We start from the raw sequence: 26,843 nt of genomic DNA, 5'->3' as shown, positions 1-26,843 counted from the left end.
GGGTCCCATCCTTGAGTGCGAAAAAATGGATCCTCTTCCTCTATCACCTGAGGAGTTTCTCATGACCGATGTCCAACCTTTGGAAGGTTCCCAGGATCCGGGTACTGGGGACTTCCGGCAACTGTCTCAAGAGCTTTCAATGGGTGAGGAGGACGATGACGATGAGACACAGTTGTCTATCTGTGAGGTAGTAGTAAGGGCAGTAAGTCCGAGGGAGGAGCGCACAGAGGATTCAGAGGAAGAGCAGCTGGACGATGAGGTGACTGACCCCACCTGGTTTGCTAAGCCTACTGAGGACAGGTCTTCAGAGGGGGAGGCAAGTGCAGCAGCAGGTCAGGTTGGAAGAGGCAGTGCGGTGGCCAGGGGTAGAGGCAGGGCCAGACCGAATAATTCACCAACTGTTTCCCAAAGCGCCCCCTCGCGCCATGCCACCCTGCAGAGGCCGAGGTGCTCAAAGGTCTGGCAGTTTTCCACTGAGAGTGCAGACGACTGACGAACTGTGGTGGGCAAGGTTTGTCGCGCCAAGATCAGCCGGGGAGCCACCACCACCAGCCTCACCACCACCAGCATGCGCAGGCATATGATGGCCAAGCACCCCACAAGGTGGGACGAAGGCCGATAACCGCCTCCGGTTTGCACCACTGCCTCTCCCCCTGTGCCCCAACCTGCTACTGAGATCCAACCCCCCTCTCAGGACACAGACACGACCGTCTCCCGGCCTGCACCCACACCCTCACCTCCGCTGTCCTCGGCCGCATCCAGCAATGTCTCTCAGCGCAGCGTTCAGCCATCGCTAGCGCAACTGTTTGAGCGCAAGCGCAAGTACGCCACCACGCACCCACACGCTCAAGTGTTAAACATGCACATAGCCAAATTGATCAGCCTGGAGATGCTGCCGTATAGGCTTCTGGAAACGGAGGCTTTCAAAAACATGATGGCAGCGGCCCCGTGCTACTCGGTTCCCAGTCGACACTACTTTTCCCGATGTGCCGTCCCAGCCCTGCACGACCACGTCTCCCGCAACATTGTACGCGCCCTCACCAACGCGGTTACTGGCAAGGTCCACTTAACAACGGACACGTGGACAAGCACAGGCGGGCAGGGCCACTATATCTCCCTGACGGCACATTGGGTGAATTTAGTGGAGGCTGGGACCGAGTCAGAGCCTGGGAATGCTCACGTCCTACCCACCCCCAGAATTGCGGGCCCCAGCTCGGTGCTGGTATCTGCGGTGGTGTATGCTTCCTCCACTAAACTACACCCTCCTCCTCCTCCTACGCAACCTCTGTCTCGCAATCAAGATGTGTCAGCAGCAGCAGCACGTTGCCAGCAGTCGGTGTCGCGCGGCGTGGCAGCACAGCGGTGGGCAAGCGTCAGCAGGCCATGCTGAAACTACTCAGCTTAGGAGAGAAGAGGCACACGGCCCATGAACTGCTGCAGGGTCTGACAGAGCAGACCAACTGCTGGATTTCGCCGCTGAGCCTCCAACCGGGCATGGTCGTGTGTGACAACAGCCGTAACCTGGTGGCGGCTCTGCAGCTCGGCAGCCTCACGCACGTGCCATGCCTGGCCCACATCTTTTAATTTGAGCGACGTGCCCACACGGTGGAACTCTACGCTCCACATGTTGGCCAGGCTCTATGAGCAGCGTAGAGCTATAGTGGAATACCAAGTCCAACATGGGCGGCGTAGTGGGAGTCAGCCTCCTCAATTCTTTACAGAAAAGTGGGCCTGGTTGGCAGACATCTGCCAGGTCCTTGGGAAGTTTGAGGAGTCTACCCAGATGGTGAGCGGCGATGCTGCAATCATTAGCGTCACCACTCACCATTCCTCTGCTATGCCTCTTGAGAAGTTTCCTGCAAAGCACAAAGGCAGACGCTTTGCGCTCGGAAATGGAGGCGGGGGAAGACAGTATGTCGCTGGATAGTCAGAGCACCCTCATGTCTATATCTCAGCGCGTTGAGGAAGAGGAAAAGGAGGTGGAGATGGAGGAGCCAGAGGAGGAGGAGGGGGAAGAGACAGCCGGGCCCACTGCTGAGGGTACGTATGCTGCTTGCCTGTCATCCTTTCAGCGTGTATGGCCTGAGGAGGAGGAGGATCCTGAAAGTGATCTTCCTAGTGAGGACAGCCATGTGTTGCGTACAGGTACCCTGGCACACATGGCTGACTTCATGTTAGGATGCCTTTCTCATGACCCTCGCGTTAGACGCATTCTGGCCACTACGGATTACTGGGTGTACACACTGCTCGACCCACGGTATAAGGAGAACCTTTCCACTCTCATTCCCGAAGAGGAAAGGGGTTCGAGCGTGATGCTATACCACAGGACCCTGGTGGACAAACTGATGGTAAAATTCCCATCCGACAGCGCTACTGGCAGAAGGCGCAGTTCCAAGGGCCAGGTAGCAGGGGAGGCGCGGAGATCAGGCAGCATGTACAGTGCAGGCAGGGGAACACTCTCCAAGGCCTTTGCCAGCTTTACGGCTCCCCAGCAAGACTGTGTCACCGCTCCCCAGTCAAGGCTGAGTCGGCGGGAGCACTGTAAAAGGATGGTGAGGGAGTACGTAGCCGGTCGCACGACCGTCCTCCATGATGCCTCTGCTCTGTACAACTACTGGGTGTCGAAGCTGGACACGTGGCCTGAACTCATGCTGTATGCCCTGGAGGTTCTTGCTTGTCCTGCGGCTAGCGTCTTGTCAGAGAGGGTGTTTAGTGCGGCTGGGGGAATCATCACGGATACGCGTACCCGCCTGTCAACTGACAGTGACGACAGGCTTACACTCATAAAGATGAACAAAGCCTGGATTTCCCCAGACTTCTCTTCTCCACCAGCGGACAGCAGCGGTACCTAAACAATACGTAGGCTGCACCCGCGGATGGAAGAATTGTTCTCTATCACCATCAAAAACGGGGACCTTTTAGCTTCATCAATCTGCGTATTATATTCATCCTCCTCCTCCTGCTCCTCCTCCTGAAACCTCACGTAATCACGCCGAACGGGCAATTTTTCTTAGGCCCACAGGGCTCAGTCATATGACTTTTGTAAACAATGGTTATACATTTCAATTCTCATTAAAGCGTTGAAACTTGCACCTGAACCAATTTTTATTTTAACTGGGCTGCCTCCAGGCCTAGTTACAAATTAAGCCGCAGTAACCAAAGCGATTAATGGGTTTCACCTGCCCTCTTGGTTGGGCATGGGCAATTTTTCTGAGGTACATTAGTACTGTTGGTACACCAATTTTTTTGGGCCCTCGCCTACAGTGTAATCCTAGTAATTTTTATGGGCTTCGCCTGCACTCATGCTACAGCAAGGTGTGTGGGGTTGGCCTACACTTTTGCTACATAAATGTAACTGGGGCATTGTCTATACTGCAACTACTGAAATGTGAAAGAGACTGTTATCTCCCTGAACTGCTGCAACGGGAATGTTACTGTGGCCTGTCTTGACTGCTACTACTACTGAAATGGAACTAATACTGTGCTCCCCCTATACTGCTGCTTGTGATATGTTACTGGGACCTGTCCAGACTGCTACTACTACTCAAATGGAACTAATACTGTGCTCCCCCTATACTGCTGCTAGTGATATGTTACTGGGGCCTGTCTTGACTGCTACTATTACTGAAATGGGCGGTTGGGCAGCATGTTACCCAGGAGAAGTGGCAGCGGAGTGTCATGCAGGCAGTGATTGTGCTTTGTTGGAGGTAGTGTGGTGCTTAGCTAAGGTATGCCTTGCTAATGAGGGCTTTTCAGCAGTAAAAATTGTTGGGGGGGGGGGGCACTCTTGCCGCTATTGTGGCTTAATAGTGGGACCTGGGAACTTGAGATGCAGCCCAACTTGTAGCCCCTCGCCTGCCCTATCCGTTTCTGTGTCGTTCCCATCACTTTCTTGAATTTCCCAGATTTTCACAAATCAAAACCTTAGCGGGGCATAGGTCCCATACAAAAATGCTCGGGTCGCCCATTGACTTCAATGGGGTTCGTTACTCGAAACGAACCCTCGAGCATCTCAGGAAGTTCGACTCGAGTAACGAGCACCCAAGCATTTTGGTGCTCGCTCATCTCTAGTAACTAGTAGCGACCCTGTTTGAGGGTTGATGTCTTATTCATGTTCTGTCATTTTGTGTCCGTCAGTGTTCAATGTTAGCCCACCTCTTTTAATTATTTGTTTAATAAAGTTCATTAGTTTTAATCTATATCTGTGAAGGGCTTCTAACTTCCATGTGTGCGGCTGCTGAACTCCAGCTAGTCATTATTGTGCAGCCAAAAGGCTGCTTAGCCCGATTCCTCCCTTTCTCTATGCGCCTTTCTTCATTTTTCTTGCCCAGATGCAGGACTTTGCATTTCTCCTTGTTAAATACGATTCTGTTAGTCGCTGCCCACTGTGCAAGCTTTTCTAGATCTTTCTGAATACTCTCTCTTCCCTAGTGTTAGCTATCCTTCCTGAATGTATCTGCACAGTATGTATTGACTATCGATTACGAATTTTGCCGCAATTCCGCTGCAAAGTCTGCAATGAATCTGCAGTAGAATCTATGTACGTTACATGTGAATTTCCTGCAGAATGAATTTCTTGAAAGTCTTACTGCCGGTGCCGGCCAGCTAACGCTGCGTATGGTTTCTGCAGTGTGTGGGGGAGTTTTATTGAAATCTCGTTCATTTTGTTTTCTTGAACTGTAATCTGCTGCGGGTTTTAATGCAGAATTCCATATAGGAAGATCCACAGCGTATCTATTATATGTGGACATACCGTAACTGGCTGCGGGAAACCTGCAGAGTTTTGCAGTACCAGAAAAGAGGATTTTCAGGAAATCTCATCCACTGACGGCAGAAACTGAAACGCTCTGCTGATTTTACATTTGCAGCAGATTTGCTTAGGATTTTCCCTGCTGGGTCCAATGGCAGTGTTAAAATACACAACAAATCCAAATTGCTCATCCACAAAAGACCCGCAAGACACATAAAAAGGGGCCACAACTGTTTTGGATGAATCAGTTTTTTTTACACTGGTAGTGAATATTTTTTTTTCCCAACAAAGCCAAAAGTAAGTGTTATTCTATTCTGGTCTGGCGACTGAGATCTGATATTCCTTTTTTTTAGTCTGCTCTGGGCTGGATTCTGAAAACTGCGGTACGACATGATTATACAGGATTTGTTTTATTTACTGAGTTGACTGAATGTGGTTGTGTTGGTGCAAAATTTCAAAATTTGGGGCCCCACTTTTAACTTTGCCCAGGGTCACACTTTTTCCATGTCTGAACTTACCTTTATATTTCTGGCAGATGTATCCTTTATTAAGGCTACAATCCTCCACAATCCAGGTACCGGTATCAAGCAGACTTCCAAGTTGCAAAGTCACACAATCAACCCCCTTAAAAAAAATTAGATTCAGAAAATGTCACACTTGAGTGTATCAAGGAAACTAAAACTCTGCAGACCAGATTCTCTCTGTATGAGATAAGAAAGTAAGAGATTCCGGGCCCCGCTGAATGGAGAACAGCGATTGGGCTAAAGCACCACTGAGATATCCAATAGCAAAGTAGCACGGTACAGAATATACACACTCCAGATAAAGGAAACAAAACTTTAAGAAGGAACAACACTTCAGGGTGACCGCCCACTACAGTTCTTTTTCACTGTGAAATTCACAGCGTTTTTTTTCTCCAGGGGTCTGTGGGACTTGTTAATGTTAAAATCGCATCGCGCAAAATTGCAGTTTCACGGTAAATTGCGATTTTGCTGCAATGCATTTCTAACATTAGAAAGCCCCATAGACACCTGGGAAAAAAATGCAGCAAATTCGCAAATGCTAGTGGGTAGTCACCCTTAACAGTAAAATTACCCCCAAAAACAAAGGCTACAGTCACACTAGCATTTTTTGAACTGATCCAGTTTTAACAAAAACGCTATTCAGCAAAACAGATGTTTTTTTGACAGATGTTCAAAAGAAATCCGTAAAACAGATAAAATGCTTTCAGCTTAATGTCTGTTTTTCAAAATGTGAAATAAATCTGTTTTCTTGTGAACGAGAGGAGGAACAGAAATAAGAGGAGGAATAGAAAGAAAAGGGGGAGGCTTTTCAATGAATGTGACTCAGGGCTCAGTCACACGGGCACATCGGTGCCCGTGTTACTGCAGCCAGCAGACAGCCGTACCTGAAGACGGACGTCTCTCTGCAGCGCCGGGAGGAAAAACATGTGACCGGCTTCATGTGTTCTTTCATCAGCGCTGGAGAGAGACGGCCGTCTTCAGGTACGGCCATCTTCTAACTGTAAGTCACACGGGCACATCGGCGCCGGTGTACGGGTGCCGATGCGCCCGTGTGACTGAGCCCTCAGTGGTTAGCACTGTTGCCTTGTAGCGCTTTGTTTCTAGATTCTGACTGTGGGCAACATCTGCATGGAGTTTGTATGCTCTATGTTTATTCTTTTTCCACTTATCCTGGAAGCATGGTGGCTCAGTTGTTACCATTGCTGCCTTGCTGTGGTGGAGTTCTGAATTCAATTCTGCCCAAAGGCAATATCTGTATGTAGTTGTTATGTACTGTTGTGTTTATTCTTCTTCTCCTCTGTAGAAGTAAGAGCAAAGAACAAATGTGGTGGCTCAGTTGGTAGCACTACTGCCTTGCAGTGCTGGAGTTTCAGGTTCATGTCTGACCAAATATGACATCTGTATGGTGTTTTCGAAGTCCATGCAGATGTTTTCTTGGTGAGATTTGAACCTAGTACTTCAGGGCGACAGTGCTAACCACTAAGCCACATTCATTGAGGAAGCACCACCACCTAGATTTGTAGTGTACAGAAGTTAACAAATGGAAGTTTCTCAATGGTCTATGTAGTCTTGTGCTTATGTGTATTGTCAGTGTGTTCCATGTGAGTGAATATGATGTGTATTGCACAGCTGCAGCACTGAATGGGTTACAGTCTGGGTTATGTCTGGAAAAGTATCTATTTGTCTGTCATGTGACCTTCTTTTATATATGTGGTTGCAAGGTGCATAAGTGAGGAGAGTGGAAGTTGGAGTTTGTCTTGGCTGGTTCTATTCACCTGTCCATCCCGACAGAAGCTGGCCTGCACACAAACACATCTTTATTCTGTATGTAGAGGTTATGGAGGAGGCTGAGCAGATAGACTACTGGTGCAATGAACCCCCTTTTTCTTCCCTGTATGGAGAGTTAGAGGTGTGACAAGCTGCAAGAAAAGCGAGTTCGCACGGTGCAGTGTGGAGTGCAATTCTACCACCCTATGAGTGGGTACCGGTAGAGAGTCATCAAGGTGTTCGTGAAAAAAACAAAAAGTGTCCAGGACCAGAGAACCACAGATAACTTGGCCTATGTAAGTCCCTCTGTTCTCCTGCATTTTTCCCCGTCACTTCATGTGTTCTCCTGCACTATCTGTCCTGCCGGTGGATGTAAGCTTGGACTGTATTGGAGTGGTTACAAGTTGTGTTTCCAGTAAACGGCTTTACCGACCGTTCCCAGTTCTGCCTTTATAACTTCACCCTGTGTGTGGACTCTTTATTCATTCGCCAAGAGATCACAGCGGAGGAAGGAACAGTGGTGTCACCCATGACAAGAGTGGACTCAGGTAAACCCTTCCCAGTTTAACCTAACTTTAATAGCCTACTCGTGGCTCGTTGGACATGTCCCTTGTTATCCTCCGGGTGGGAGGCAGTAGAGCCACCATGACAAGGCCTACATCAAACCCCGCTGACTCCTAGGCTAGGGCCTGCACCTTGGACGCTGCAGGGTGGACTATCTTGGCATCACGAACAGGATAAGTCCCTTCTGTGCCTGTTTACACTGGTTGGAGGGAAAACGCCTCCGCCATCAATTTCCCGGTCCGGAGAGGATTTCCATGCCCACGTCTGGAGTGCTTAAAAAGTTGCCTATTTTCAGTCAGCTGAGCCTACTGATAAGAATTTCCAGGAGGACAAGACTGTGTGCTTTAAAAACTTTAAATATGCAGACTTTGCAGAGTCAAGAAGATTATTCTGCAAAATCAGCTTCATATGCACTACATCCTGAGATGAGGACTTTTAGAGTTGCTGGACTCTGTTGTTTTCTAACTGTACAAGAAACAAGCAGCTTGGACTCACAAGATGGCGTCCAGCCTTCTTTATCAACCACTAAAGTTCCCGTTGTGAGTTTCCCACTGTGGCTGGAGAAAAAGCAAGGGGTGGCGCCCCCACTGCAGAGCAACAGTCTGCAGCTTAGGACCGTCCAGAGGAGGAGACTTTTTCTACCAGCGAACGACTGGACTTCTCTCTGCAGAACAGAGTAGCTTCTCCCTCAGATGACATGGCTGCTGGGATCGTTGTAGGAGTGCCAGACAGGTATCATCCTGCTTGTCCCTGCTTCTACATAGACGACGAGTCGGAGTTGCAGCAGCTGCTTATGCCGCTGCCAAACCCTGTTTCCCCACAATTGGAGACCCAGAGCCTCTCAAGAAGTCTTTCACCAGGCCTGGAGATTAAATACCAGTGAGGAAAAGATCTCCTCCAATCTCCATTTCCTCAGAGGAGGAACAACAGTCTGCTAGCACCAAGGACACCCACCAGCTCGGAAGGGAGCCCTTCTTTGTATCTTGGATTATTATGCCTCGGGACAATGTGGAAGCCTGAGCTGAATGCCTTCCTTTCACCTACCTGCTGGACATTGGAGGCTCAACTCTGTTGTATTGGAATATCTTTTGAATTGTAATTAATAAATATAGTAAAGTTGTTTTATGTAAGTTTTGCGTGCTGACCAATTTTTTTGATTGTAGCCACATATTGTAGCTGCATTGAAATCAATGGGAGCTGCACTTGCAGTTACAAGTGACGGCCACTACGCAGGGGTTGGAGTAGCTGCTTCTGCCCTGACCCCTGTGTATAAGTGAAGTTGACAGTGGGCGCTGGATCAGCTGATTGGCCAGGGTCCCGAGCGGCGGACCCCAGCTAATCAGCTACTGATAACCTATTCTGAGCATTTTCCCTGGAAACCCCCTTAACAGCTTATAAATAAAATGTATAATAACTTACATGATAATAATTCTTTGGATGACCTTTGGCCCAATTTGTATAATACAATCCGCTCTGATCCGTCCAAACAAACTCCCCTTGCCTATGCTTGTCATGTAATCCAATCCATAGATTTACCTTAACGGATTTTAAATTAGAGATCAAAAAAGCTGAAATAAAAACACATATATATGTATTACCAAATGGGGAAAAGCAGCACAATGTAAATGCAAACTTTAGCCAGTGCTTGAAGAGATTGTCCAACTTACTTTTTTCAGTGTTTAGCTCCCCCTGCTGAACACTGTACTCTGGCAATATGTTTACGGTTGCACCAAAGCATCTCTTTGACACTCTGGCACCATGGCATCGGACCCGTGATGTCGCTGGGTCTTCTAGTCCAGTGACATCCTGTAAACATGTCATGTGGGTTTCTAATGTAGAAGGCCTGGTATGTTTATGGGATGTCACTGATTACACACGTGACTATGCAGCCAATAAGAGGCCCCGACGCTGGATGTCAACAACCAGCAAAACTAAATGGAGGACAGAAGCGACAGTGCGGAAGCAGCCCAGGGGGTGGGTATTTTGTTATTTACAGCCTCCCTACCACCCCTCCGCTGTCACCAAAGCATTTAGAATTTAGAACCCCTTTAATTATGTAACCCCAGAATTATTCCTGCACCAAACCTGATTTTTATGGACAAGTTTCTTAAACTGTCCATTAAAATGTTTCCTAGCACTTTCCACACAGTGAGAGGCAGTTGTGATTGACAGTTGTCACCCTGCGCCCACAGCCAGAATAAATCCACATCATTTAAATAAAGAACAAAATCGAGCTTTGAAAAAATTAATTGAAAAAGACAAGACCGCACGCAAAAAAAACTAGAACAAGTTCAGAAGGTCAGTATGAGCCACATCCTCAAAAGGTTAAAGATGGCAGAATTCCCCCCATTCTTCTCCTTTCTAATTACATTTACTTTGCCTATTTTACACGGGGAGGTTTAGGAAATAGTGATGACATTCCTGTGATATCCATGGGCGTGTAGAGGTTAATACCCAATATCTCTGGTGGTCTAGGGTAATGAAGGGCTTAACCCCTTCCATTTACGTCCTGGCTGGGAACGTGTTCCTGTAAACTTGTGTCCTATGGATGGCATAGGCTCAGTCCCCAATGGGGGGGGGGGGGGGGGGGGGGAGGGCATTAAAAAATGTAAAAAGAAAGTACAAATTAAAAAAACACTGTCACTACACAATACTGTAGATGGCATGTGGCTGTCACTCTGCTATTACTATTGTTTATGGGGGGCATTCTTCTGGCTGTGGTGGCACACATTATGGGGGTATTTTGGTGCTGCCATTAGTGGAATGAATGGGTTGGGTGGTCTTTATATAGGTGTTTCATTAATACCCAGGAGATGACCTTTATTTATTGGTACAGTATGGCAGCATTATTGTGTGTACTGTATGGTAGTATTAGTTATGTGTATACTATGACAGTATTATGTATGTACCTTATGGTTTTAGCATCTGCTTGTTCTATGACAGCGGCTTGAGGTTTGCATGCGTGTGCCTGGTTGTGCAATTAAAGGGCCAGAGTTCACCAACTTAATTCATCCCCTGTCTATCAACTACTATCCTTGGCTATATTAGGAATCCTTGCCCTGTGGAGAGTGCCCGAGTATTGTGGACATTTTGGTCTTCTCAAGGTTCTATAAAGTTCATTCTGACTCTCTGGTTTTCTGACTAAGTTCCCATCTCTGCTCCTAACCCCATCTTACTATACCAGCTACGCTTGTCGGCTGCCAGCCCGGACCTCTGGCCTGCGTAGCCATACTGAACCTGTTCTCTGTGAACCGACCTCTGGTTTCATTCTTACACTGAAGTGGGCCATCTGCCCCAACCAGACAATCCGATTAGGCCCTGGCGCAGTACCTGAGGGTGTGGACCTATAACAGTGTCAGCTACCACTGTACTCGGACTACTTCCTGAGAAACAGTAGGGCATCCCTGTAAGGCCACATCCTGATTGGTGGGGTTAGAGGGTAAAACTGGGGTTCTTCATGTGTCACATTGAATATTGAATTTTTTACGTGCCGTTCATGCTCAGTTATTCTTGTTCTTAACTTTCTAGTAGTGCAACCTACATAGTGTTTGTTGCATATGGTACAACTAATAATATACAGCACATTCATAGAATCACAGTTTATGTGGCTACTGATGGTATATTCCTTTCTTTCCATGCTACCTGTAAATTTATTACACTTCTTTGCCAGGTGACACACACTACAACGGGTGTTTCCACATTTCACAAACCCTTTATACTGTAGCCACTGTGTTTTACTTCTGTGAGGAAAAGAGGCTTGGGGATAACACTTCCCCCAAATTCTTGTTCCTTTTTGCCACAACCCTGACTCCCTTATCTAAAATGCTATCCGTTATTTTATCTTGACGCAATACCTGGACAAATTTATAAAATAGCTTTCTGATCATGTTAACTGAGATGAGCGAGCACCAAAATGCTCAGGTGCTCGTTACTCGGGACGAAATTATCGCGATGCTCGAGGGTTCGTTTCGAGTAACGAACCCCATTGAAGTCAATGGGCGACCCGAGCATTTTTGTATATCGCCGATGCTCGCTAAGGTTTTCATGTGTGAAAATCTGGGCAATTCAAGAAAGTGATGGGAACGACACAGTAACGGATAGGGCAGGCGAGGGGCTACATGTTGGGCTGCATCTCAAGTTCCCAGGTCCCACTATTAAGCCACAATAGCGGCAAGAGTGCCCCCCCCCCCCGCACTGTTAGCGTAAAGATCGTTCTCCTCTGCCATAGCTGTAACAGCTGTGGCAGAGAAGAACGATGTTAGCCCATTGAATTCAATGGAGCCAGCAATACAGCAGGTTCCACTGAAAGCAATGGGCTGCCGGCGATCACAGGATGAATTGTTGGGAAGGGCTTAAATATATAAGCCCTTCCCTGCAATTCATCCAGAAATGTGTTACAATAAAAATATATACCGGCGTATAAGGCGACGGGGCGTATAAGACGACCCCCCAACTGTCACCTTATACGCCAGTAATATAGCGGAGCAAAGAATAAAAATCATTACTCACTTCTTCTGACGTTCTGCGGTGCTGCTGTAGGCTGTCGCTCCCTCCTGGTCCACGGCAGAGCATTGCTTTCTGGACGCAGGGCTTGAAATCCCCGCCTCCAGAAACACACGTGCCTTCAGCCAATCACAGCCATTCAATGACATCATTGTCATTGGCTGTGATTGGCTGAAGGCACGTGTGTTTCTGGAGGCGGGGATTTAAAGCCCTTCGTAAAGAAAGCAATGCTCTGCCGTGGACCAGGAGGGAGCGACAGCCTGCAGCAGCACCGCAGAACGCCAGAAGAAGTGAGTAATGATTTTTATTCTTTGCTCCACTGTATTCCCGGCGTATAAGGTGACAGTTGGGGGGTCGTCTTATACGCCCCGTCGCCTTATACGCCGGTATATATTTTTATTGTAACACATTTCTGGATGAATTGCAGGGAAGGGCTTATATATTTAAGCCCTTCCCGACAATTCATCCCGTGATCGTCGGCAGCCCATTGCTTTCAATGGAGGCGGCTGTATTGCTGGCTCCATTGAATTCAATGGGCTAACATCGTTCTTCTCTGCCACAGCTGTTACAGCTGTGGCAGAGAAGAATGATTTGTCTTCTATATGTTCTCAATGGGGTCGGCGCTGCTGCCGCCGGCCCCATTGAGCGCATATAGAGAAGAGAACAGAAATCGCAGATCGCACATAGGTGCGATCTGCGATTTCTATGGCCTTAAAGGGGTTGTCCCGCGGCAGCAAGTGGGTCTATAGACTTCTGTATGGCCATAATAATGCACTTTGTAATATACATTGTGCATTAATTATGAGCCATACAGAAGTTATAAAAAGTTTTTTACTTACCTGCTCCGTTGTTAGCGTCCTCGTTTCCATGGAGCCGACTAATTTTCGCCCTCCGATGGCCAAATTAGCCGCGCTTGCGCAGTCCGGGTCTTCTGCAGTCTTCTATGGGGCTCCGTGTAGCTCAGTGTAGCTCCGCCCCGTCACGTGCCGATTCCAGCCAATCAGGAGGCTGGAATCGGCAATGGACCGCACAGAAGAGCTGCGGTCCACGGAGCAAGAGGATTCCGGCGGCCATCTTCACCGGTAAGTATTGAAGTCACCGGAGCGCGGGGATTAAGGTAAGCGCTCCGGTAAGCTTCCTTTAGGTCCCTGCATCGGGGTTGTCTCGCGCCGAACGGGGGGGGGGGTTGAAAAAAAAAAAAACCCGTTTCGGCGCGGGACAACCCCTTTAAGAAGGACCGTTGGGGTTCTTGAAGCCTAAAATCAGTCCTAACGCTCTCCCTATAGCAGCTCCGGCATCAACAACACTTTCCCTGAACTATGTCAGAATGCATCTGTGGCGAGCCGCGGGCGGGCAGATTTTAATACTCGGGTGACACCAATCTCGCCAGCCACTCACTGCAGGGGGGTGGTATAGGGCTTGAACGTCGCAGGGGGAAGTTGTAATGCCTTCCCTGTCTTTCTATTGGCCAGAAAAGCGCGCAAATTTCTCAGGGAAGAAAGTGAAAGTAACCCGAACATCACGTGGTGCTCGTCATGAGTAACGAGCATCTCGAACACCCTAATACTCGAACGAGTATCAAGCTCGGACGAGTATGCTCGCTCATCTCTAATGTTAACCCTTTCCAATCCACTGTCTGACGTCTGAAGACCTTATTATTTAAAGCTGTACATCTCCGATGTTGGAAGACATCCGTTGGGTATCTCTTGCTGTATATTGCCAGCCTCTCTGCTGTCGGAGCCTATCCAACGTGTCACCTCATGCAGTACTGGCTTTAGCCAGCATACAGTGCCATTGTATAACGGCAGAAAAAGAGTAAGCGCCCTAGGAAAACCAGGATACAAATTGGATTGGAAAGGGTTAAAATCATTACTAGGTGTTGTGGAGAATATTAAACATTCCTCATTTTGTGGATCCTCTTTTTATTCCACTAGATCTTTCCTTTTCAATGTATCCACCTTAATTGGTCCTTTCAATAATGAATCATTGTATCCTCTCTCCCCCAATCCCTGTTTGATTTCCTTCTGTGTTGTATTATAACCCAGTGGTGTGGTGCATGCACGTTTAGCCCTAATCAACTCCCCTGTGGGTATTGCCTCAATGACATGCCCCGGGTGAGCACTCTCAGCGTGAAGTGTTGTATTTCCTGCAGTGTTTTTTCTATACAATTCCCATACAGCCAGAAATCCAAAAATGAAGTCTAATTTTTCTCATAAGTACTGGTGAATTTTAGTTTGAAAGTGTTCACATTAATATATTCAGAGAATTCTTCTAACATTATCAATGCATCTGTCATTTCATTATGTTTCTCCCATATGATGATCCTATCATCAATGGAACGTCCATACCACACCATGTGGCCATACATAGGATTATTCTCATTAAAGATATATCTTGACTCCCACCAGCTCATGGTTAGATTCGCTATCGTAGGTGGAAATCGAGAGCCCATCGGGGCTCCCAATACCTGTAAAAGATACATGTTGTCAAATGAAAAAAGTGTTGACACAATAAAAATTCCACCGATAGAATAATTAATTCTTTCAACTCACTAGAATAATTGCTTTGCTGGTTTAAATAAAATCCTACTGCCTGTACGGCCACATGGTGTGGCATACTTGAATAGAGATCCTTGACGTCACAAGCTATCCAGAAACAAGTTTTATGCCATCCAATATATTGCAACTGTTGTATGACTGACCGACTATCCATAAGGAAGCCTGGTACTCTTACCTAATGGTTGCAGGGATCGATCCACCCATGAACCTATATTTATTCTACGCATTACTTACATTGCACCAGATCATCACTTATGGTGACCAGATTTCCTCCTAGGGACTGACAGTCACGTCTGGCATTATCCCAGTGAACCGCTTCATCTTCTTCGGTGCCAAATATTCCATAACACTTAAATACATTAACAGGATATGATTATAGTTCTATAAGATTACATTGCTAAATATAAATGGCAATCTACAGTACATTTACTATCATAAATTCCTAGCTTTCACTTTAACAGCGCTATGATAATAAAGACGGCAGGTGGAGCTATCTGGATAGGCCTGTATGACTAGAGTCTGAAGGGAAGGTCACATGTCTACATGTTGGGGAGTCCCACCAAAAGCCATGTATCTCCTATCCACAAGCTAACTGATAAATGGATGATTGCTGGGATCCCTACTAGAGTTGAGCGAGCACGCTCGGTAAAGGCAGATACTCGAGCAAGCATCGCTCTTGTCGAGTAACTGCATACTCATCTGAGCAAATGAGGGGGAAGGGCGGTGGGAGGGAGCGGAGGGGAGCAGGGGTGAGAGTGAGAGAGATCTCTCTCTCTCTCCCCCCCCCCCCCCCCTGCATTTGACCGGACGAGTATGCAGATACTCGAGAAGAGCGATGCTCGCTCGAGTATCTGCCTTTACCGAGCATGCTTGCTCATCTCTAATCCCTATCAATCATGAGTTCCCGCTGCGCATGCGTGACCGTGGGTGCATTTGCTATCTATGGATATAGCTGAGCAATGAACTCAGTAATCTCCCTCAAACCCATTCACTAATGAGACTCTAAGTGACTGGGACCAGGATGAGCTGTCTCTAATGAAAAGGTGGGTCATGTGGAGCAGTCTGTAAGGGACACATCCATGAGAAGCAGCCTATTTGGGACAGGGTGTCATATGGAGCAGCCTATAAGGGACAGGATGTCATATGCAGCAGTCTATAAGGGACAGGAGGTCATATGCAGCAGTCTATAAGGGACAGGATGTCATATGCAGCAGTCTTTAAGGAACAGGATGTCATATGCAGCAGCCTGTAAGGGACATGAGGTCATATGCAGCAGTCTATAAGGGACATGAGGTCATATGCAGCAGTCTATCAGGGACATGAGGTCATATGCAGCAGTCTATAAGGAACAGGATGTCATATGCAGCAGTCTATAAGGGACATGAGGTCATATGCAGCAGTCTATAAGGAACAGGATGTCATATGCAGCAGTCTATAATGGACATGAGGTCATATGCAGCAGTCTTTAAGATTCAGGATGTCATATGCAGCAGTCTATAAGGAACAGGATGTCATATGCAGTAGTCTATAAGGGACAGGATGTCATATGCAGCAGTCTTTAAGATTCAGGATGTCATATGCAGCAGTCTATAAGGAACAGGATGTCATATGGAGCAGCCTATAAGGAACAGGATGTCATATGCAGCAGACTATAAGGGACAGGATGTCATATGGAGCAGCCTATAAGGGACATGGGGTCATATGCAGCAGTCTATAAGGGACAGGATGTCATATGCAGCAGTCTATAAGGGACATGAGGTCATATGCAGCAGTCTATAAGGGACAGGATGTCATATGCAGCCGTCTATAAGGGACATGATGTCATATGCAGCAGGCTATTAGGGACATGAGGTCATATGCAGCAGTCTTTAAGATTCAGGATGTCATATGCAGCAGTCTATAAGGAACAGGATGTCATATGCAGCAGTCTTTAAGATTCAGGATGTCATATGCAGCAGTCTATAAGGAACAGGATGTCATATGCAGCAGCCTGTAAAGGACAGGATGTCATATGCAGCAGACTATAAGGGACAGGATGTCATATGCAGCAGACTATAAGGGACAGGATGTCATATGGAGCAGCCTATAAGGAACAGGATGTCATATGCAGCAGACTATAAGGGACAGGATGTCATATGGAGCAGCCTATAAGGGACATGGGGTCATATGCAGCAGTCTATAAGGAACAGGATGTCATATGCAGCAGTCTATAAGGGACATGAGGTCATATGCAGCAGACTATAAGGAACAGGATGTCATATGCAGCAGTCTATAAGGGACAGGATGTCATATGGAGCAGCCTATAAGGGACATGAGGTCATATGCAGCAGTCTATAAGGAACAGGATGTCATATGCAGCAGTCTATAAGGGACATGAGGTCATATGCAGCAGTCTATAAGGAACAGGATGTCATATGCAGCAGTCTATAAGGGACATGAGATCATATGCAGCAGTCTATTAGGGACATGAGGTCATATGCAGCAGACTATAAGGGACATGATGTCATATGCAGCAGTCTATAAGGAACAGGATGTCATATGCAGCAGTCTATAAGGGACAGGATGTCATATGCAGCAGTCTATAAGGGACAGGATGTCATATGCAGCAGTCTATAAGGAACAGGATGTCATATGCAGCAGACTATAAGGGACAGGATGTCATATGGAGCAGCCTATAAGGGACATGGGGTCATATGCAGCAGTCTATAAGGAACAGGATGTCATATGCAGCAGTCTATAAGGGACATGAGGTCATATGCAGCAGACTATAAGGAACAGGATGTCATATGCAGCAGTCTATAAGGGACAGGATGTCATATGGAGCAGCCTATAAGGGACATGAGGTCATATGCAGCAGTCTATAAGGAACAGGATGTCATATGCAGCAGTCTATAAGGGACATGAGGTCATATGCAGCAGTCTATAAGGAACAGGATGTCATATGCAGCAGTCTATAAGGGACATGAGATCATATGCAGCAGTCTATTAGGGACATGAGGTCATATGCAGCAGTCTATAAGGAACAGGATGTCATATGCAGCAGTCTATAAGGGACATGAGATCATATGCAGCAGTCTATTAGGGACATGAGATCATATGCAGCAGACTATAAGGGACATGATGTCATATGCAGCAGTCTACAAGGAACAGGATGTCATATGCAGCAGTCTATAAGGGACAGGATGTCATATGCAGCAGTCTATAAGGGACAGGATGTCATATGCAGCAGTCTATAAGGATCAGGATGTCATATGCAGCAGACTATAAGGGACATGAGGTCATATGCAGCAGACTATAAGGGACAGGATGTCATATGGAGCAGCCTATAAGGAACAGGATGTCATATGCAGCAGACTATAAGGGACAGGATGTCATATGGAGCAGCCTATAAGGGACATGAGGTCATATGCAGCAGTCTATAAGGAACAGGATGTCATATGCAGCAGTCTATAAGGGACATGAGGTCATATGCAGCAGACTATAAGGGACAGGATGTCATATGCAGCAGTCTATAAGGGACAGGATGTCATATGGAGCAGCCTATAAGGGACATGAGGTCATATGCAGCAGTCTATAAGGAACAGGATGTCATATGCAGCAGTCTATAAGGGACATGAGGTCATATGCAGCAGACTATAAGGGACAGGATGTCATATGCAGCAGTCTATAAGGAACAGGATGTCATATGCAGCAGTCTATAAGGGACATGAGATCATATGCAGCAGTCTATTAGGGACATGAGGTCATATGCAGCAGACTATAAGGGACAGGATGTCATATGCAGCAGTCTATAAGGAACAGGATGTCATATGCAGCAGTCTATAAGGGACATGAGGTCATATGCAGCAGTCTAAAAGGGACATGAGGTCATATGCAGCAAGCTATAAGGGACATGAGGTCATATGCAGCAGTCTATAAGGGACATGAGGTCATATGCAGCAAGCTATAAGGGACATGAGGTCAGTCTCAGCCATGTTCTTCTAGATCCTGAGATTTCTGCTTTTAATTTAAAAAAGGCTTGACATATTTGATAAATGCCTCAGCTTTCACCCTCTGCTGAATTACAGTACTGTTTTAGGTCAACAACATGGTGCGTCGGGACCTTGGTGGTGGCTTTATTCCCAGTTTATTTGTATGTGTTTGGACACTGAATTTGTGTTGCTGTAGAAGTTAGAAATGGCTGCAAAATCAACGTAGTTCTCAAGAGAAGTCGCCATAATGGTATGAGACAAATGGAGAAGAAAAGGAGAGAATGAGTCAAGTAGGATATGATGCTATATCCAGTAACTGTGCTGTGATTACCTTAGTCTGCAGTGCCTGTGCATCAACGGTATCGATTACTATACAGTCACTGCATCACCATGTCATGCTATACTTTACCACAGTCCCCATTTACATAACCCAGCCACGGTAAAGTTATGAGCACAACCACAAAACATGATGCTAAATGGTTAACCGAGGCTTAGCTTTTCAGCCCACCGCAGCTGCTGGCACCACCTATACTGTTCCTCAGACCCTAGCATAATGGCAATTTTTCTTTAGACTATACCCCTGCTTAAATTCTAGAATAATACAGTATCCCCCAACGCATCCCACCATCGCCTACATGTGGGGCTGCATACACAAGTTCCTATTGCCGTGTGCTCTACATTCTATATCCTACAATATTACCCGCTAATAATAATATTGTACTTGTGTTGTCAAAATTACCTTTTGTCCAAATGGAAGCCAATCTGGTGGACATCCACCGTCCGGTGCAGGAACAGTGGGGGCTAATGGAGCATTAATGGAACTATTTGTTCTTTCACAGATAAATGCACTAGAAAGACCACAATGTACGTCACTCCAAAGTCCTATGAAAAATTATATAGAAAGTATTGACGCATTTGTTAAAGGAGTTCTGTACAAATATGCAGTGCAGTTACAAAGTGCTCATACTCTAATATATTCTAGCTTACTATTCTGCCTGGGTCGCAGCTTCAGGGTGCGGAGGGTAGGAGGGAGCAGCGGGTGCAGGCTCAGCCGTGAGCTGCTTTACCTTGATTTCTAGAGCAGGATCTTCCTTACAGCCAGTTGCATGGACAAGCTGGTAGCCTACTGTTACTGCTCCTTCCTGACACCCATGGACTGTAGCTGCTCTCAGCACAATTCTATCATAGTCCATGTTCACATCTGCATCTGAGCTCTATTCAGAGCCTCTGCCGCAGATCCCGCACAACATAGAGAATAGGATAGCCCAGCATGCGGCGCTTCTTTGTTTGTAACAATGCCGTGGGCAGAACAGAAGTGAGACGGACCTCAATATAGTCTATCCGGCGCCATTTCTTTCTTTCATACAATGGATGCAGCATTCTGTTTTCTTGCTCTCGTGATGGAACTGGTGTGAGTCCAGCCATGGCAAGTTTTACAAGAAGATATTGTAACAGTAGCTTGTTACCCGCGACTTCGTTCACATGGAATTTGCATTTTTAAAGCTGCACTGTGATTGGTTGCTATGGGCAACACAGATTTTCCTTAAAATCTCAATCCATGTTAAAGTGTCTGTGGCCGAAGCCCACCAGACAGGGCTGGGTATCCCTGATAGCTTAATAATCACATATGTGCCTCACTGACATCTGCCCTCACGTGTCTGCCCATTTGTGCACCCACTTTACCCTCTACCATGAGATGGTTAACATTGATTTCTAGAGCAGGATCTTCCTTGCAGCCAGTTGCACGGACAAGCTGGTAGCCTACTGTTACTGCTCCTTCCTGACACCCATGGACTGTAGCTACTCTCAGCAACAATTTTATCATAAGCGAGATTCACATCTGTATGGCGCAGCGCCATGTATTTTTTTTTTTATTAGTAGTGTTTTCAGGTAATTTATTAGCCTCCCACCATCATCAAGGGTATTCATTTTACCGATTTTGGAAGGATGGAAGGCTGAGTCAACCTTGGGCCGGCTACCTGAACCATGCAGGGATGGAAGTCACAACCTTCAGGTTGTGAGTAAGAGCTTAGGACTGCATTTCTGCTGCCTTAGCACTCTGCACCACAAGGGACTCATGCGCCTGCGCATCACCAGATAAATCTGTCTTGTCGCACTCCCTAGAGGACTCTATACGCTTTGGGGATAAAATGTAGCTTAATGCCTTCCTCCCTTCCAAATTTAATCACAATCGCTTCAGCAGTTTAGCCGTGAAAAGGTAACAAACAGCCGGATAAAGTTACTTTTGCATTTATAATATTAGTATGGATGTCTGTAATAGCAATCATAGGTAATCAGTATCATCATCTGTATTTGATCGGTATGTGCCTCTATTTGCTTTCATTGGTTTTACTTTCTACGGATTTGCACGCCCTATATTGTACTACTTGCCGTCTTATTGGGATGCGCCAATTAATTCAGACATACGATTTGCAAAACATGAAGTATAAGTAAACTCTCCTTTCTCCCATACTGTAATATGCAGAATCTGTACTCGGTAAGGGCTTAGTCACACGGGCGTTTATTGCCGCGATTTGCGCATGCGCATGCGTCCGGCGATTTTTTAAAACCATTGCTTTGCAATGGTATCGGACACATGAGCGCTTTTTATGCGCTCGTCCGATAAATTAGAGAACAGAAATCGCAGATCGCACCTATCTGCGATCTGCGATTCCTGTTCTCTTCTCTATATGCGCTCAATGGGGCCGGCGGCAGCAGCGCCGACCCCATTGAGAACATACAGAAGACAAATCATTCTTCTCTGCCACAGCTGTAACAGCTGTGGCAGAGAAGAACGATGTTTGCCCATTGAATTCAATGGAGCCGGCAATACAGCCGACTCCATTGAAAGCAATGGGCTGCCGGCGTGCGCGGGATGAATTGTCGGGGAGGGGTTAAATATATAACCCCTTCCCTGCAATGCATCCTTAAATGTGAAAAAATAAAAAAAAAGGATGTACTCACCAGCTCCCGACAGCTGGAGATCCCGGCGGCCGGCCTGCAGTGGGTGTGAAGGGGTGTGACTCAGACTGGCTCCTGATTGGCTCAGCCTGAGCCAATCAGAGGCTGATCTCAGTCACACCCATTCATGAATTCATGAATGGGTGTGACTGAGACTTGCTTCTGATTGGCTCAGCGCTGAGCCAATCAGGGGCAAGTCTGAGTCACACCTCCTTCACACCCACTGCAGGCCGGCCGCCGGGATCTCCAGCTGCCTGGAGCTGGTGAGTACATCCTTTATTTTTTTATTTTTTCACATTTAAGGATGCATTGCAGGAAAGGGGTTATATATTTAACCCCTCCCCGACAATTCATCCCACACTCGCCCGCAGCGCTTGCATTCAATGGAGCCGCTGTATTGCCGGCTCCATTGAATGCAATGCGCTGGACAGCTCCGGCCCGTTTCTAATGAAACGCGGCTAGGAGCAGATTTTCGGGCGATTTTTGGGCCGATTTTTCGGCGCCGGTCACGCGATTTGCGCATGCGCATCCGTCATGCGATGCACAAATCGCGTGAAAAACGCCCGTGTGACTAAGGCCTAAAGCTGCAAATTCTCACAATGTTTCAATTAGAAATATCATTATAGATTTACCCCGCTCTGTATGCATCTGCGTGCAAAACTCATCATTATTGGCAAAGTCAGGCTGACGTAACGCCCAGGCAACAAATTCAACTGGAGAACCGTCCATCCACCTAATGACAAATAACGCTGTTAACATAACATTAGAGCAGAACACACATGCTTATAGGGGAAAGATCACAAAGCCTTTGCAGTTCCCGATCTGCATCAAGCATGTATACAACAGCTATGTACTGTAGATCGCCGATAAAACATTTATTAACCAAAAATATAAATATTGGCGGCTTTATCTGTTAAGCACCTACTTAAATTCTTTATCCAGTCCTAAACGCAGGCCAATGTAATACGGTTTTTCTGTTTTTGTTAAAATCTAGAAATGAAAATGAGAAGATCAAAGTGAGTAAGGCTCTGTTCGCACCAGCGTCACGGCTGCTCTAATTTGGTATTTGTTCTTTAAATTCCCTGGATGACGGTGTGTGCTTTATGGGAGCTGCACTGAATCTGGCTTAGACAGAAATGTGTCCATAAACTAATAATGTGACTGTTCCCAGCAAGAGAAACCATGTGATCTTGTAGATATGAGACCTTTTATTGGCTACAAGAATACACAATGTTTCAGCGAACTTGTGAGCCTCTCGGGTTCTTTGTCAGGCTAAAAATGGAATAGAAATGCCCTTCACAGTTAGGATTAAAACATGTAAACTTTATTAACGTGTTAAAATAAGAGACACTAGTGGGCGACAAACATAAATAAATTTCCAAAAATCCCTCGGGATAGGAATTGATGCAAAGAGTGTAATGACACAAAACCCCGTTTTGCTATTGAAGCTAAGGTTGTATGTGTGTATTTTCACTCAATGATAGTTCTAAAAACTATGTTTCTGAACAAAGAGGCCGTCCATCACTTGAATATTAGCCAATAGAACTCTGTCGTTCTTAAAGTTCAGTATAAAAGTAGTTACTTATATACGTTCTGGAGAGCGATCTAATGGTACATGGACCAGAAGATAGTATTAACTCCGCTGATGTGAACTATTACACAATCAATTGTATTGGATGCGATGTGGCCCCAATTTATTAGTGTAGTAATTCTAAAGAGAAATACAGTAACTACTTGATGTAGGGTGCAGGGGCTCCATTCAGATGGACTACAACAATCCGTAAGGTAAGTAAAGAAGTTTCCTCAATAGGGTGAAAACTCTTATGGAGATTATACTCAATTATAGCGCACTCCTGTGTGCTTGATATGGAGGTGTTTTATATATAACTATTGTGACTCGACGCGTTTCTCCACAAGATGATAGCGGTTCATCAGGAGTATTGAGTTTGTGATGAACTGGTTCGTTAGTTCATTAAGAGTATAACGTATGTGCTGAAGTGGTTCGTTGAAAAACTGAGCTCAACCAATTGTAAGTGGGATATATACAGAGACCGGTCTGTTCTAAAAAATATATATCCTATGTCAGTATATGTGTCCTAGGGCTAGAGTATGTCAGCTTTGAAATAGGTAGCCAACATGCATTAGCCCGGACCAGATTCAAATTCTTTGAGTACTTGATCACGTATTTGCTACTAGGTATGATCACAAAAGTGAAATGAGGAGAAAAGCCTCTAAAGTAGACTTTGTCTATGAGATATTTAGACAGAGCCCGTATTTCGGTTAGAGTCTTAAGATTAGTATGTAGCCAATCAAGCCTCAAGGTGAGTAAAATGTATGAGCCAGAAGGAAAGTTAAAGCCCGAGAAGCCAATGCGATGAACATGGATTGCTGACAAAAAGCATTCCAAATGGCTAGGGCTTTTCAACACTGTGCTCCACAGGTGGGAGAGCAGTGCTCACAGCTCAAGGTAGATGTTAAAGGATCTTCAATGAACACTGACAAACTACTGGGAGCACACCAGACGAACCAGACTTAAATGTGCTCAATTTAGCTTTTGTATTGACCCAGGACATAGAGATAAATGATCCATAAGGGTTGTTTTGCAGCTTAATGTATGAGCACAAGAAACCTAGTATAAAAGGAGCAGTGCCTCCGGCCTTGATGGACTGCCTCTTTGTTCAGAAACAGTTTTTAGAACTATCATTGAGTGAAAATACACACATACAACCTTAGCTTCAATAGCAAAACGGGGTTTTGTGTCATTACACTCTTTGCATCAATTCCTATCCCAAGGGATTTTTGGAAATTTATTTATGTTTGTCGCCCACTAGTGTCTCTTATTTTAACACGTTAATAAAGTTTACATGTTTTAATCCTAACTGTGAAGGGCATTTCTATAGCAAAGATATTTTGGGATTTCTCTGCCTCTGTGAATAATAAAAATGGAATAGATCTTTAGAGGCATGAATATTTATACACACTTATAACATACATACTTATGACAAGGCACAGATATGGATGGGATTGGTTTCTTCTGTGGTTTTGGGAATATAAATTGATAACAACCTTTGACATGCTAAATACTGGGTTAAATTATATTTCACGGGGGGGCAGAGCCTGACTGTGGAGCGTGATGGCCGCTTAGGACCGGAGCTCCCACAGAACGGCGCCCTCAGAGAGCTCCCAGCAGCGATAATAGCGGCAAAATGCCCAAACAAGCAAAGGAAAAAGAAGGAGAACATACCAGCACACCGAAGACATCTAAGAGCCAGACGGGGATGCAGCGATTTCTAAAGGAACGGGGCTCCCGCTCTACCCATCCGTCCAGCAAGATGGCGCCGGCCTCGGAGGCTGCTTCTGCATACAGTAAGGAGGGGGAGGGTGATACATCCTCAGATGAAGAGGACTCAGGAACTGTTTACCGGGGGTTTATGAAAGAGCTGCTGACCAACGCTCTGCGCCCTCTTATCAGTGAGCTGACAGAGATAAAAGGTGATATAAGGCAGATGGGCTGCAGAGTGGAGGAGCTTGAATCTGCCTCTGCATCAGTCACAACACATGCTCTAACTATGGCTGCAGTCTTAAAGGAGCAGCACGCTAATTTAAATAAAGCTCTCATTCTCCAAGAAGATCTGGAGAACAGAAATCGGAGATGTAATGTCCGCCTTAAAGGCTTACCTGAATCCTGGGCGACGGAAGCCTTGCCTAAAGTCGCCTCAGAAATATTTGGTCAGTTACTTGGGTAAGACAGAGCAGCGACAATTTCTGTGGAGCGTATCCACCGCGCTCTGAGACCCCCCCTCCTCCTACAGAGCCCCCCAGAGATGTTATCTGCAGGCTCCTCACCTTTCAGGACACGTCTGCCGTCCTTAAAGCTGCCAGACAACACAAGGACTTAAAATATGGGGACTCCACGGTCCAGATCTTCCAGGATCTTTCCCCTGCCACCCTATTAAAGAGACGAATCATGCGTCCTCTGTTGGAGGCCCTAAGAGCACGAGACATTCGTTACGCATGGCTCTTTCCCTTTGGCATCAGCATCACATACAAGGGACGCAGACTTCTCATCCGTACTCCAGAAGACCTCAACGATGCATGGGAACACCTTGAAATGGACCCGATTGAGCTGCCGAACTGGCTGCCTCTCCCGGAGTTCCCCAGGCTCCCTAAGCTGACCCCCCCCCCGGAGGTCTGGCAGCCAGCGGGTAGCCTCAAATCGCCCAGAGGTAAAAAAAAAGAAAACGAAGGACCCTCCTGCTGGCCCTGACGGGTGAAGATGAGGAGACTCTCAGGTTTTCTTTTTTTCCTATCACCATCCTTTGGATGTACCTGTTGTTCCGCTGCTTCCTGATCTGGCGACCTTTTTATTGTTTTCGTAAAATCTCGGCAACGTGTTCGTATATGATGACTTTGTTATTTACCGCGTTAAACAAGTTAATGCATTAATGTTCCTTTTCTTCTCCCTTATAGCGATCAACTACCTAAGGCATTTGCCCCTCAGCTCTAGGCTCCTGGGGGCGCCTACCTGTTCAGGCTACTATTGACGCAGTTGGTGGGCCTTCCCGGTAAGGCACACACAACTCGCCCTCATCCCCCAGCAGGGTCTGCTCAAGTTTGCTGACCTGCTGACCTAAAGTTACGTTTTTAGTGTCGTAGTTTGCGACACATTTTTGTTTTTTTTCAGCACTTGTTCTCCCTTTTGTGTCTACCCAGTGTTTTCCCCTCTCACTCTCTGCACTTCCCCTCCATCTCCTCTTCCCTCCGTGTCCGACCGAGTGACAAGGAATTAGTTCTAAGTCACTAAGCGCTCACTTACATAATCTTGCTTCCTCTCTCTACCCCCTTGCTAGGGTACTTCCGGCCACTCCTGCGTGTCTGTGATGGCAAAACCTCTACTATTTACTACCTTCAATGTGAATGGACTGAACTCTCCTAGCAAAAGACACCACGTGGCCCTTCTTCTGAAAAGGTATGGCTCTGGGGTAGTGTTTCTGCAGGAGACTCATTTTAAAGGGGACAGATGCCTATCCCTTCCTGGGGGGCAGTTCCCGCTAGCTTTCCACAGCTCCCACCCCTCCTCCGCCTCCAAGGGTGTGTCCACACTAATACACAAGTCCCTTAAGTTTAGTTGCGAGGCTCGCTTCGCAGATGAGGAGGGCAGAGTTCTGTTCCTGAGGGGCTACCTAAACGAAACTAAAATTACCCTTGCCAACCTCTACGCCCCTAATAAGGACCAAGTAGAATG

At 46.4% G+C, this 26,843-nt stretch overlaps 1 protein-coding gene across 1 annotated transcript in view; it reads right to left on the bottom strand.

Moving 5' to 3' along the window:
* LOC136586789 (macrophage mannose receptor 1-like) overlaps positions 1-26,843 on the bottom strand; it is a 298,478-nt gene that overhangs the window by 121,101 nt on the left and 150,534 nt on the right. Inside the window, exons 18-23 of the mRNA XM_066585016.1 lie at positions 22,524-22,588; positions 22,231-22,331; positions 19,377-19,519; positions 14,901-15,015; positions 9,025-9,173; positions 5,269-5,374 (exon numbers count right to left, since the gene is read on the bottom strand). Coding sequence (XP_066441113.1) covers positions 5,269-5,374; positions 9,025-9,173; positions 14,901-15,015; positions 19,377-19,519; positions 22,231-22,331; positions 22,524-22,588 — 679 coding nt within the window. The remainder of the gene's footprint in view (positions 1-5,268; positions 5,375-9,024; positions 9,174-14,900; positions 15,016-19,376; positions 19,520-22,230; positions 22,332-22,523; positions 22,589-26,843) is intronic.

The sequence above is a fragment of the Eleutherodactylus coqui genome, chromosome 12, assembly GCF_035609145.1.
Source record: "Eleutherodactylus coqui strain aEleCoq1 chromosome 12, aEleCoq1.hap1, whole genome shotgun sequence".
NCBI lineage: Eukaryota > Metazoa > Chordata > Amphibia > Anura > Eleutherodactylidae > Eleutherodactylus > Eleutherodactylus coqui.
The sequence above is the reverse complement of the archived record's forward strand: the minus strand, read 5'-3'. Positions and strand labels throughout refer to the sequence as shown.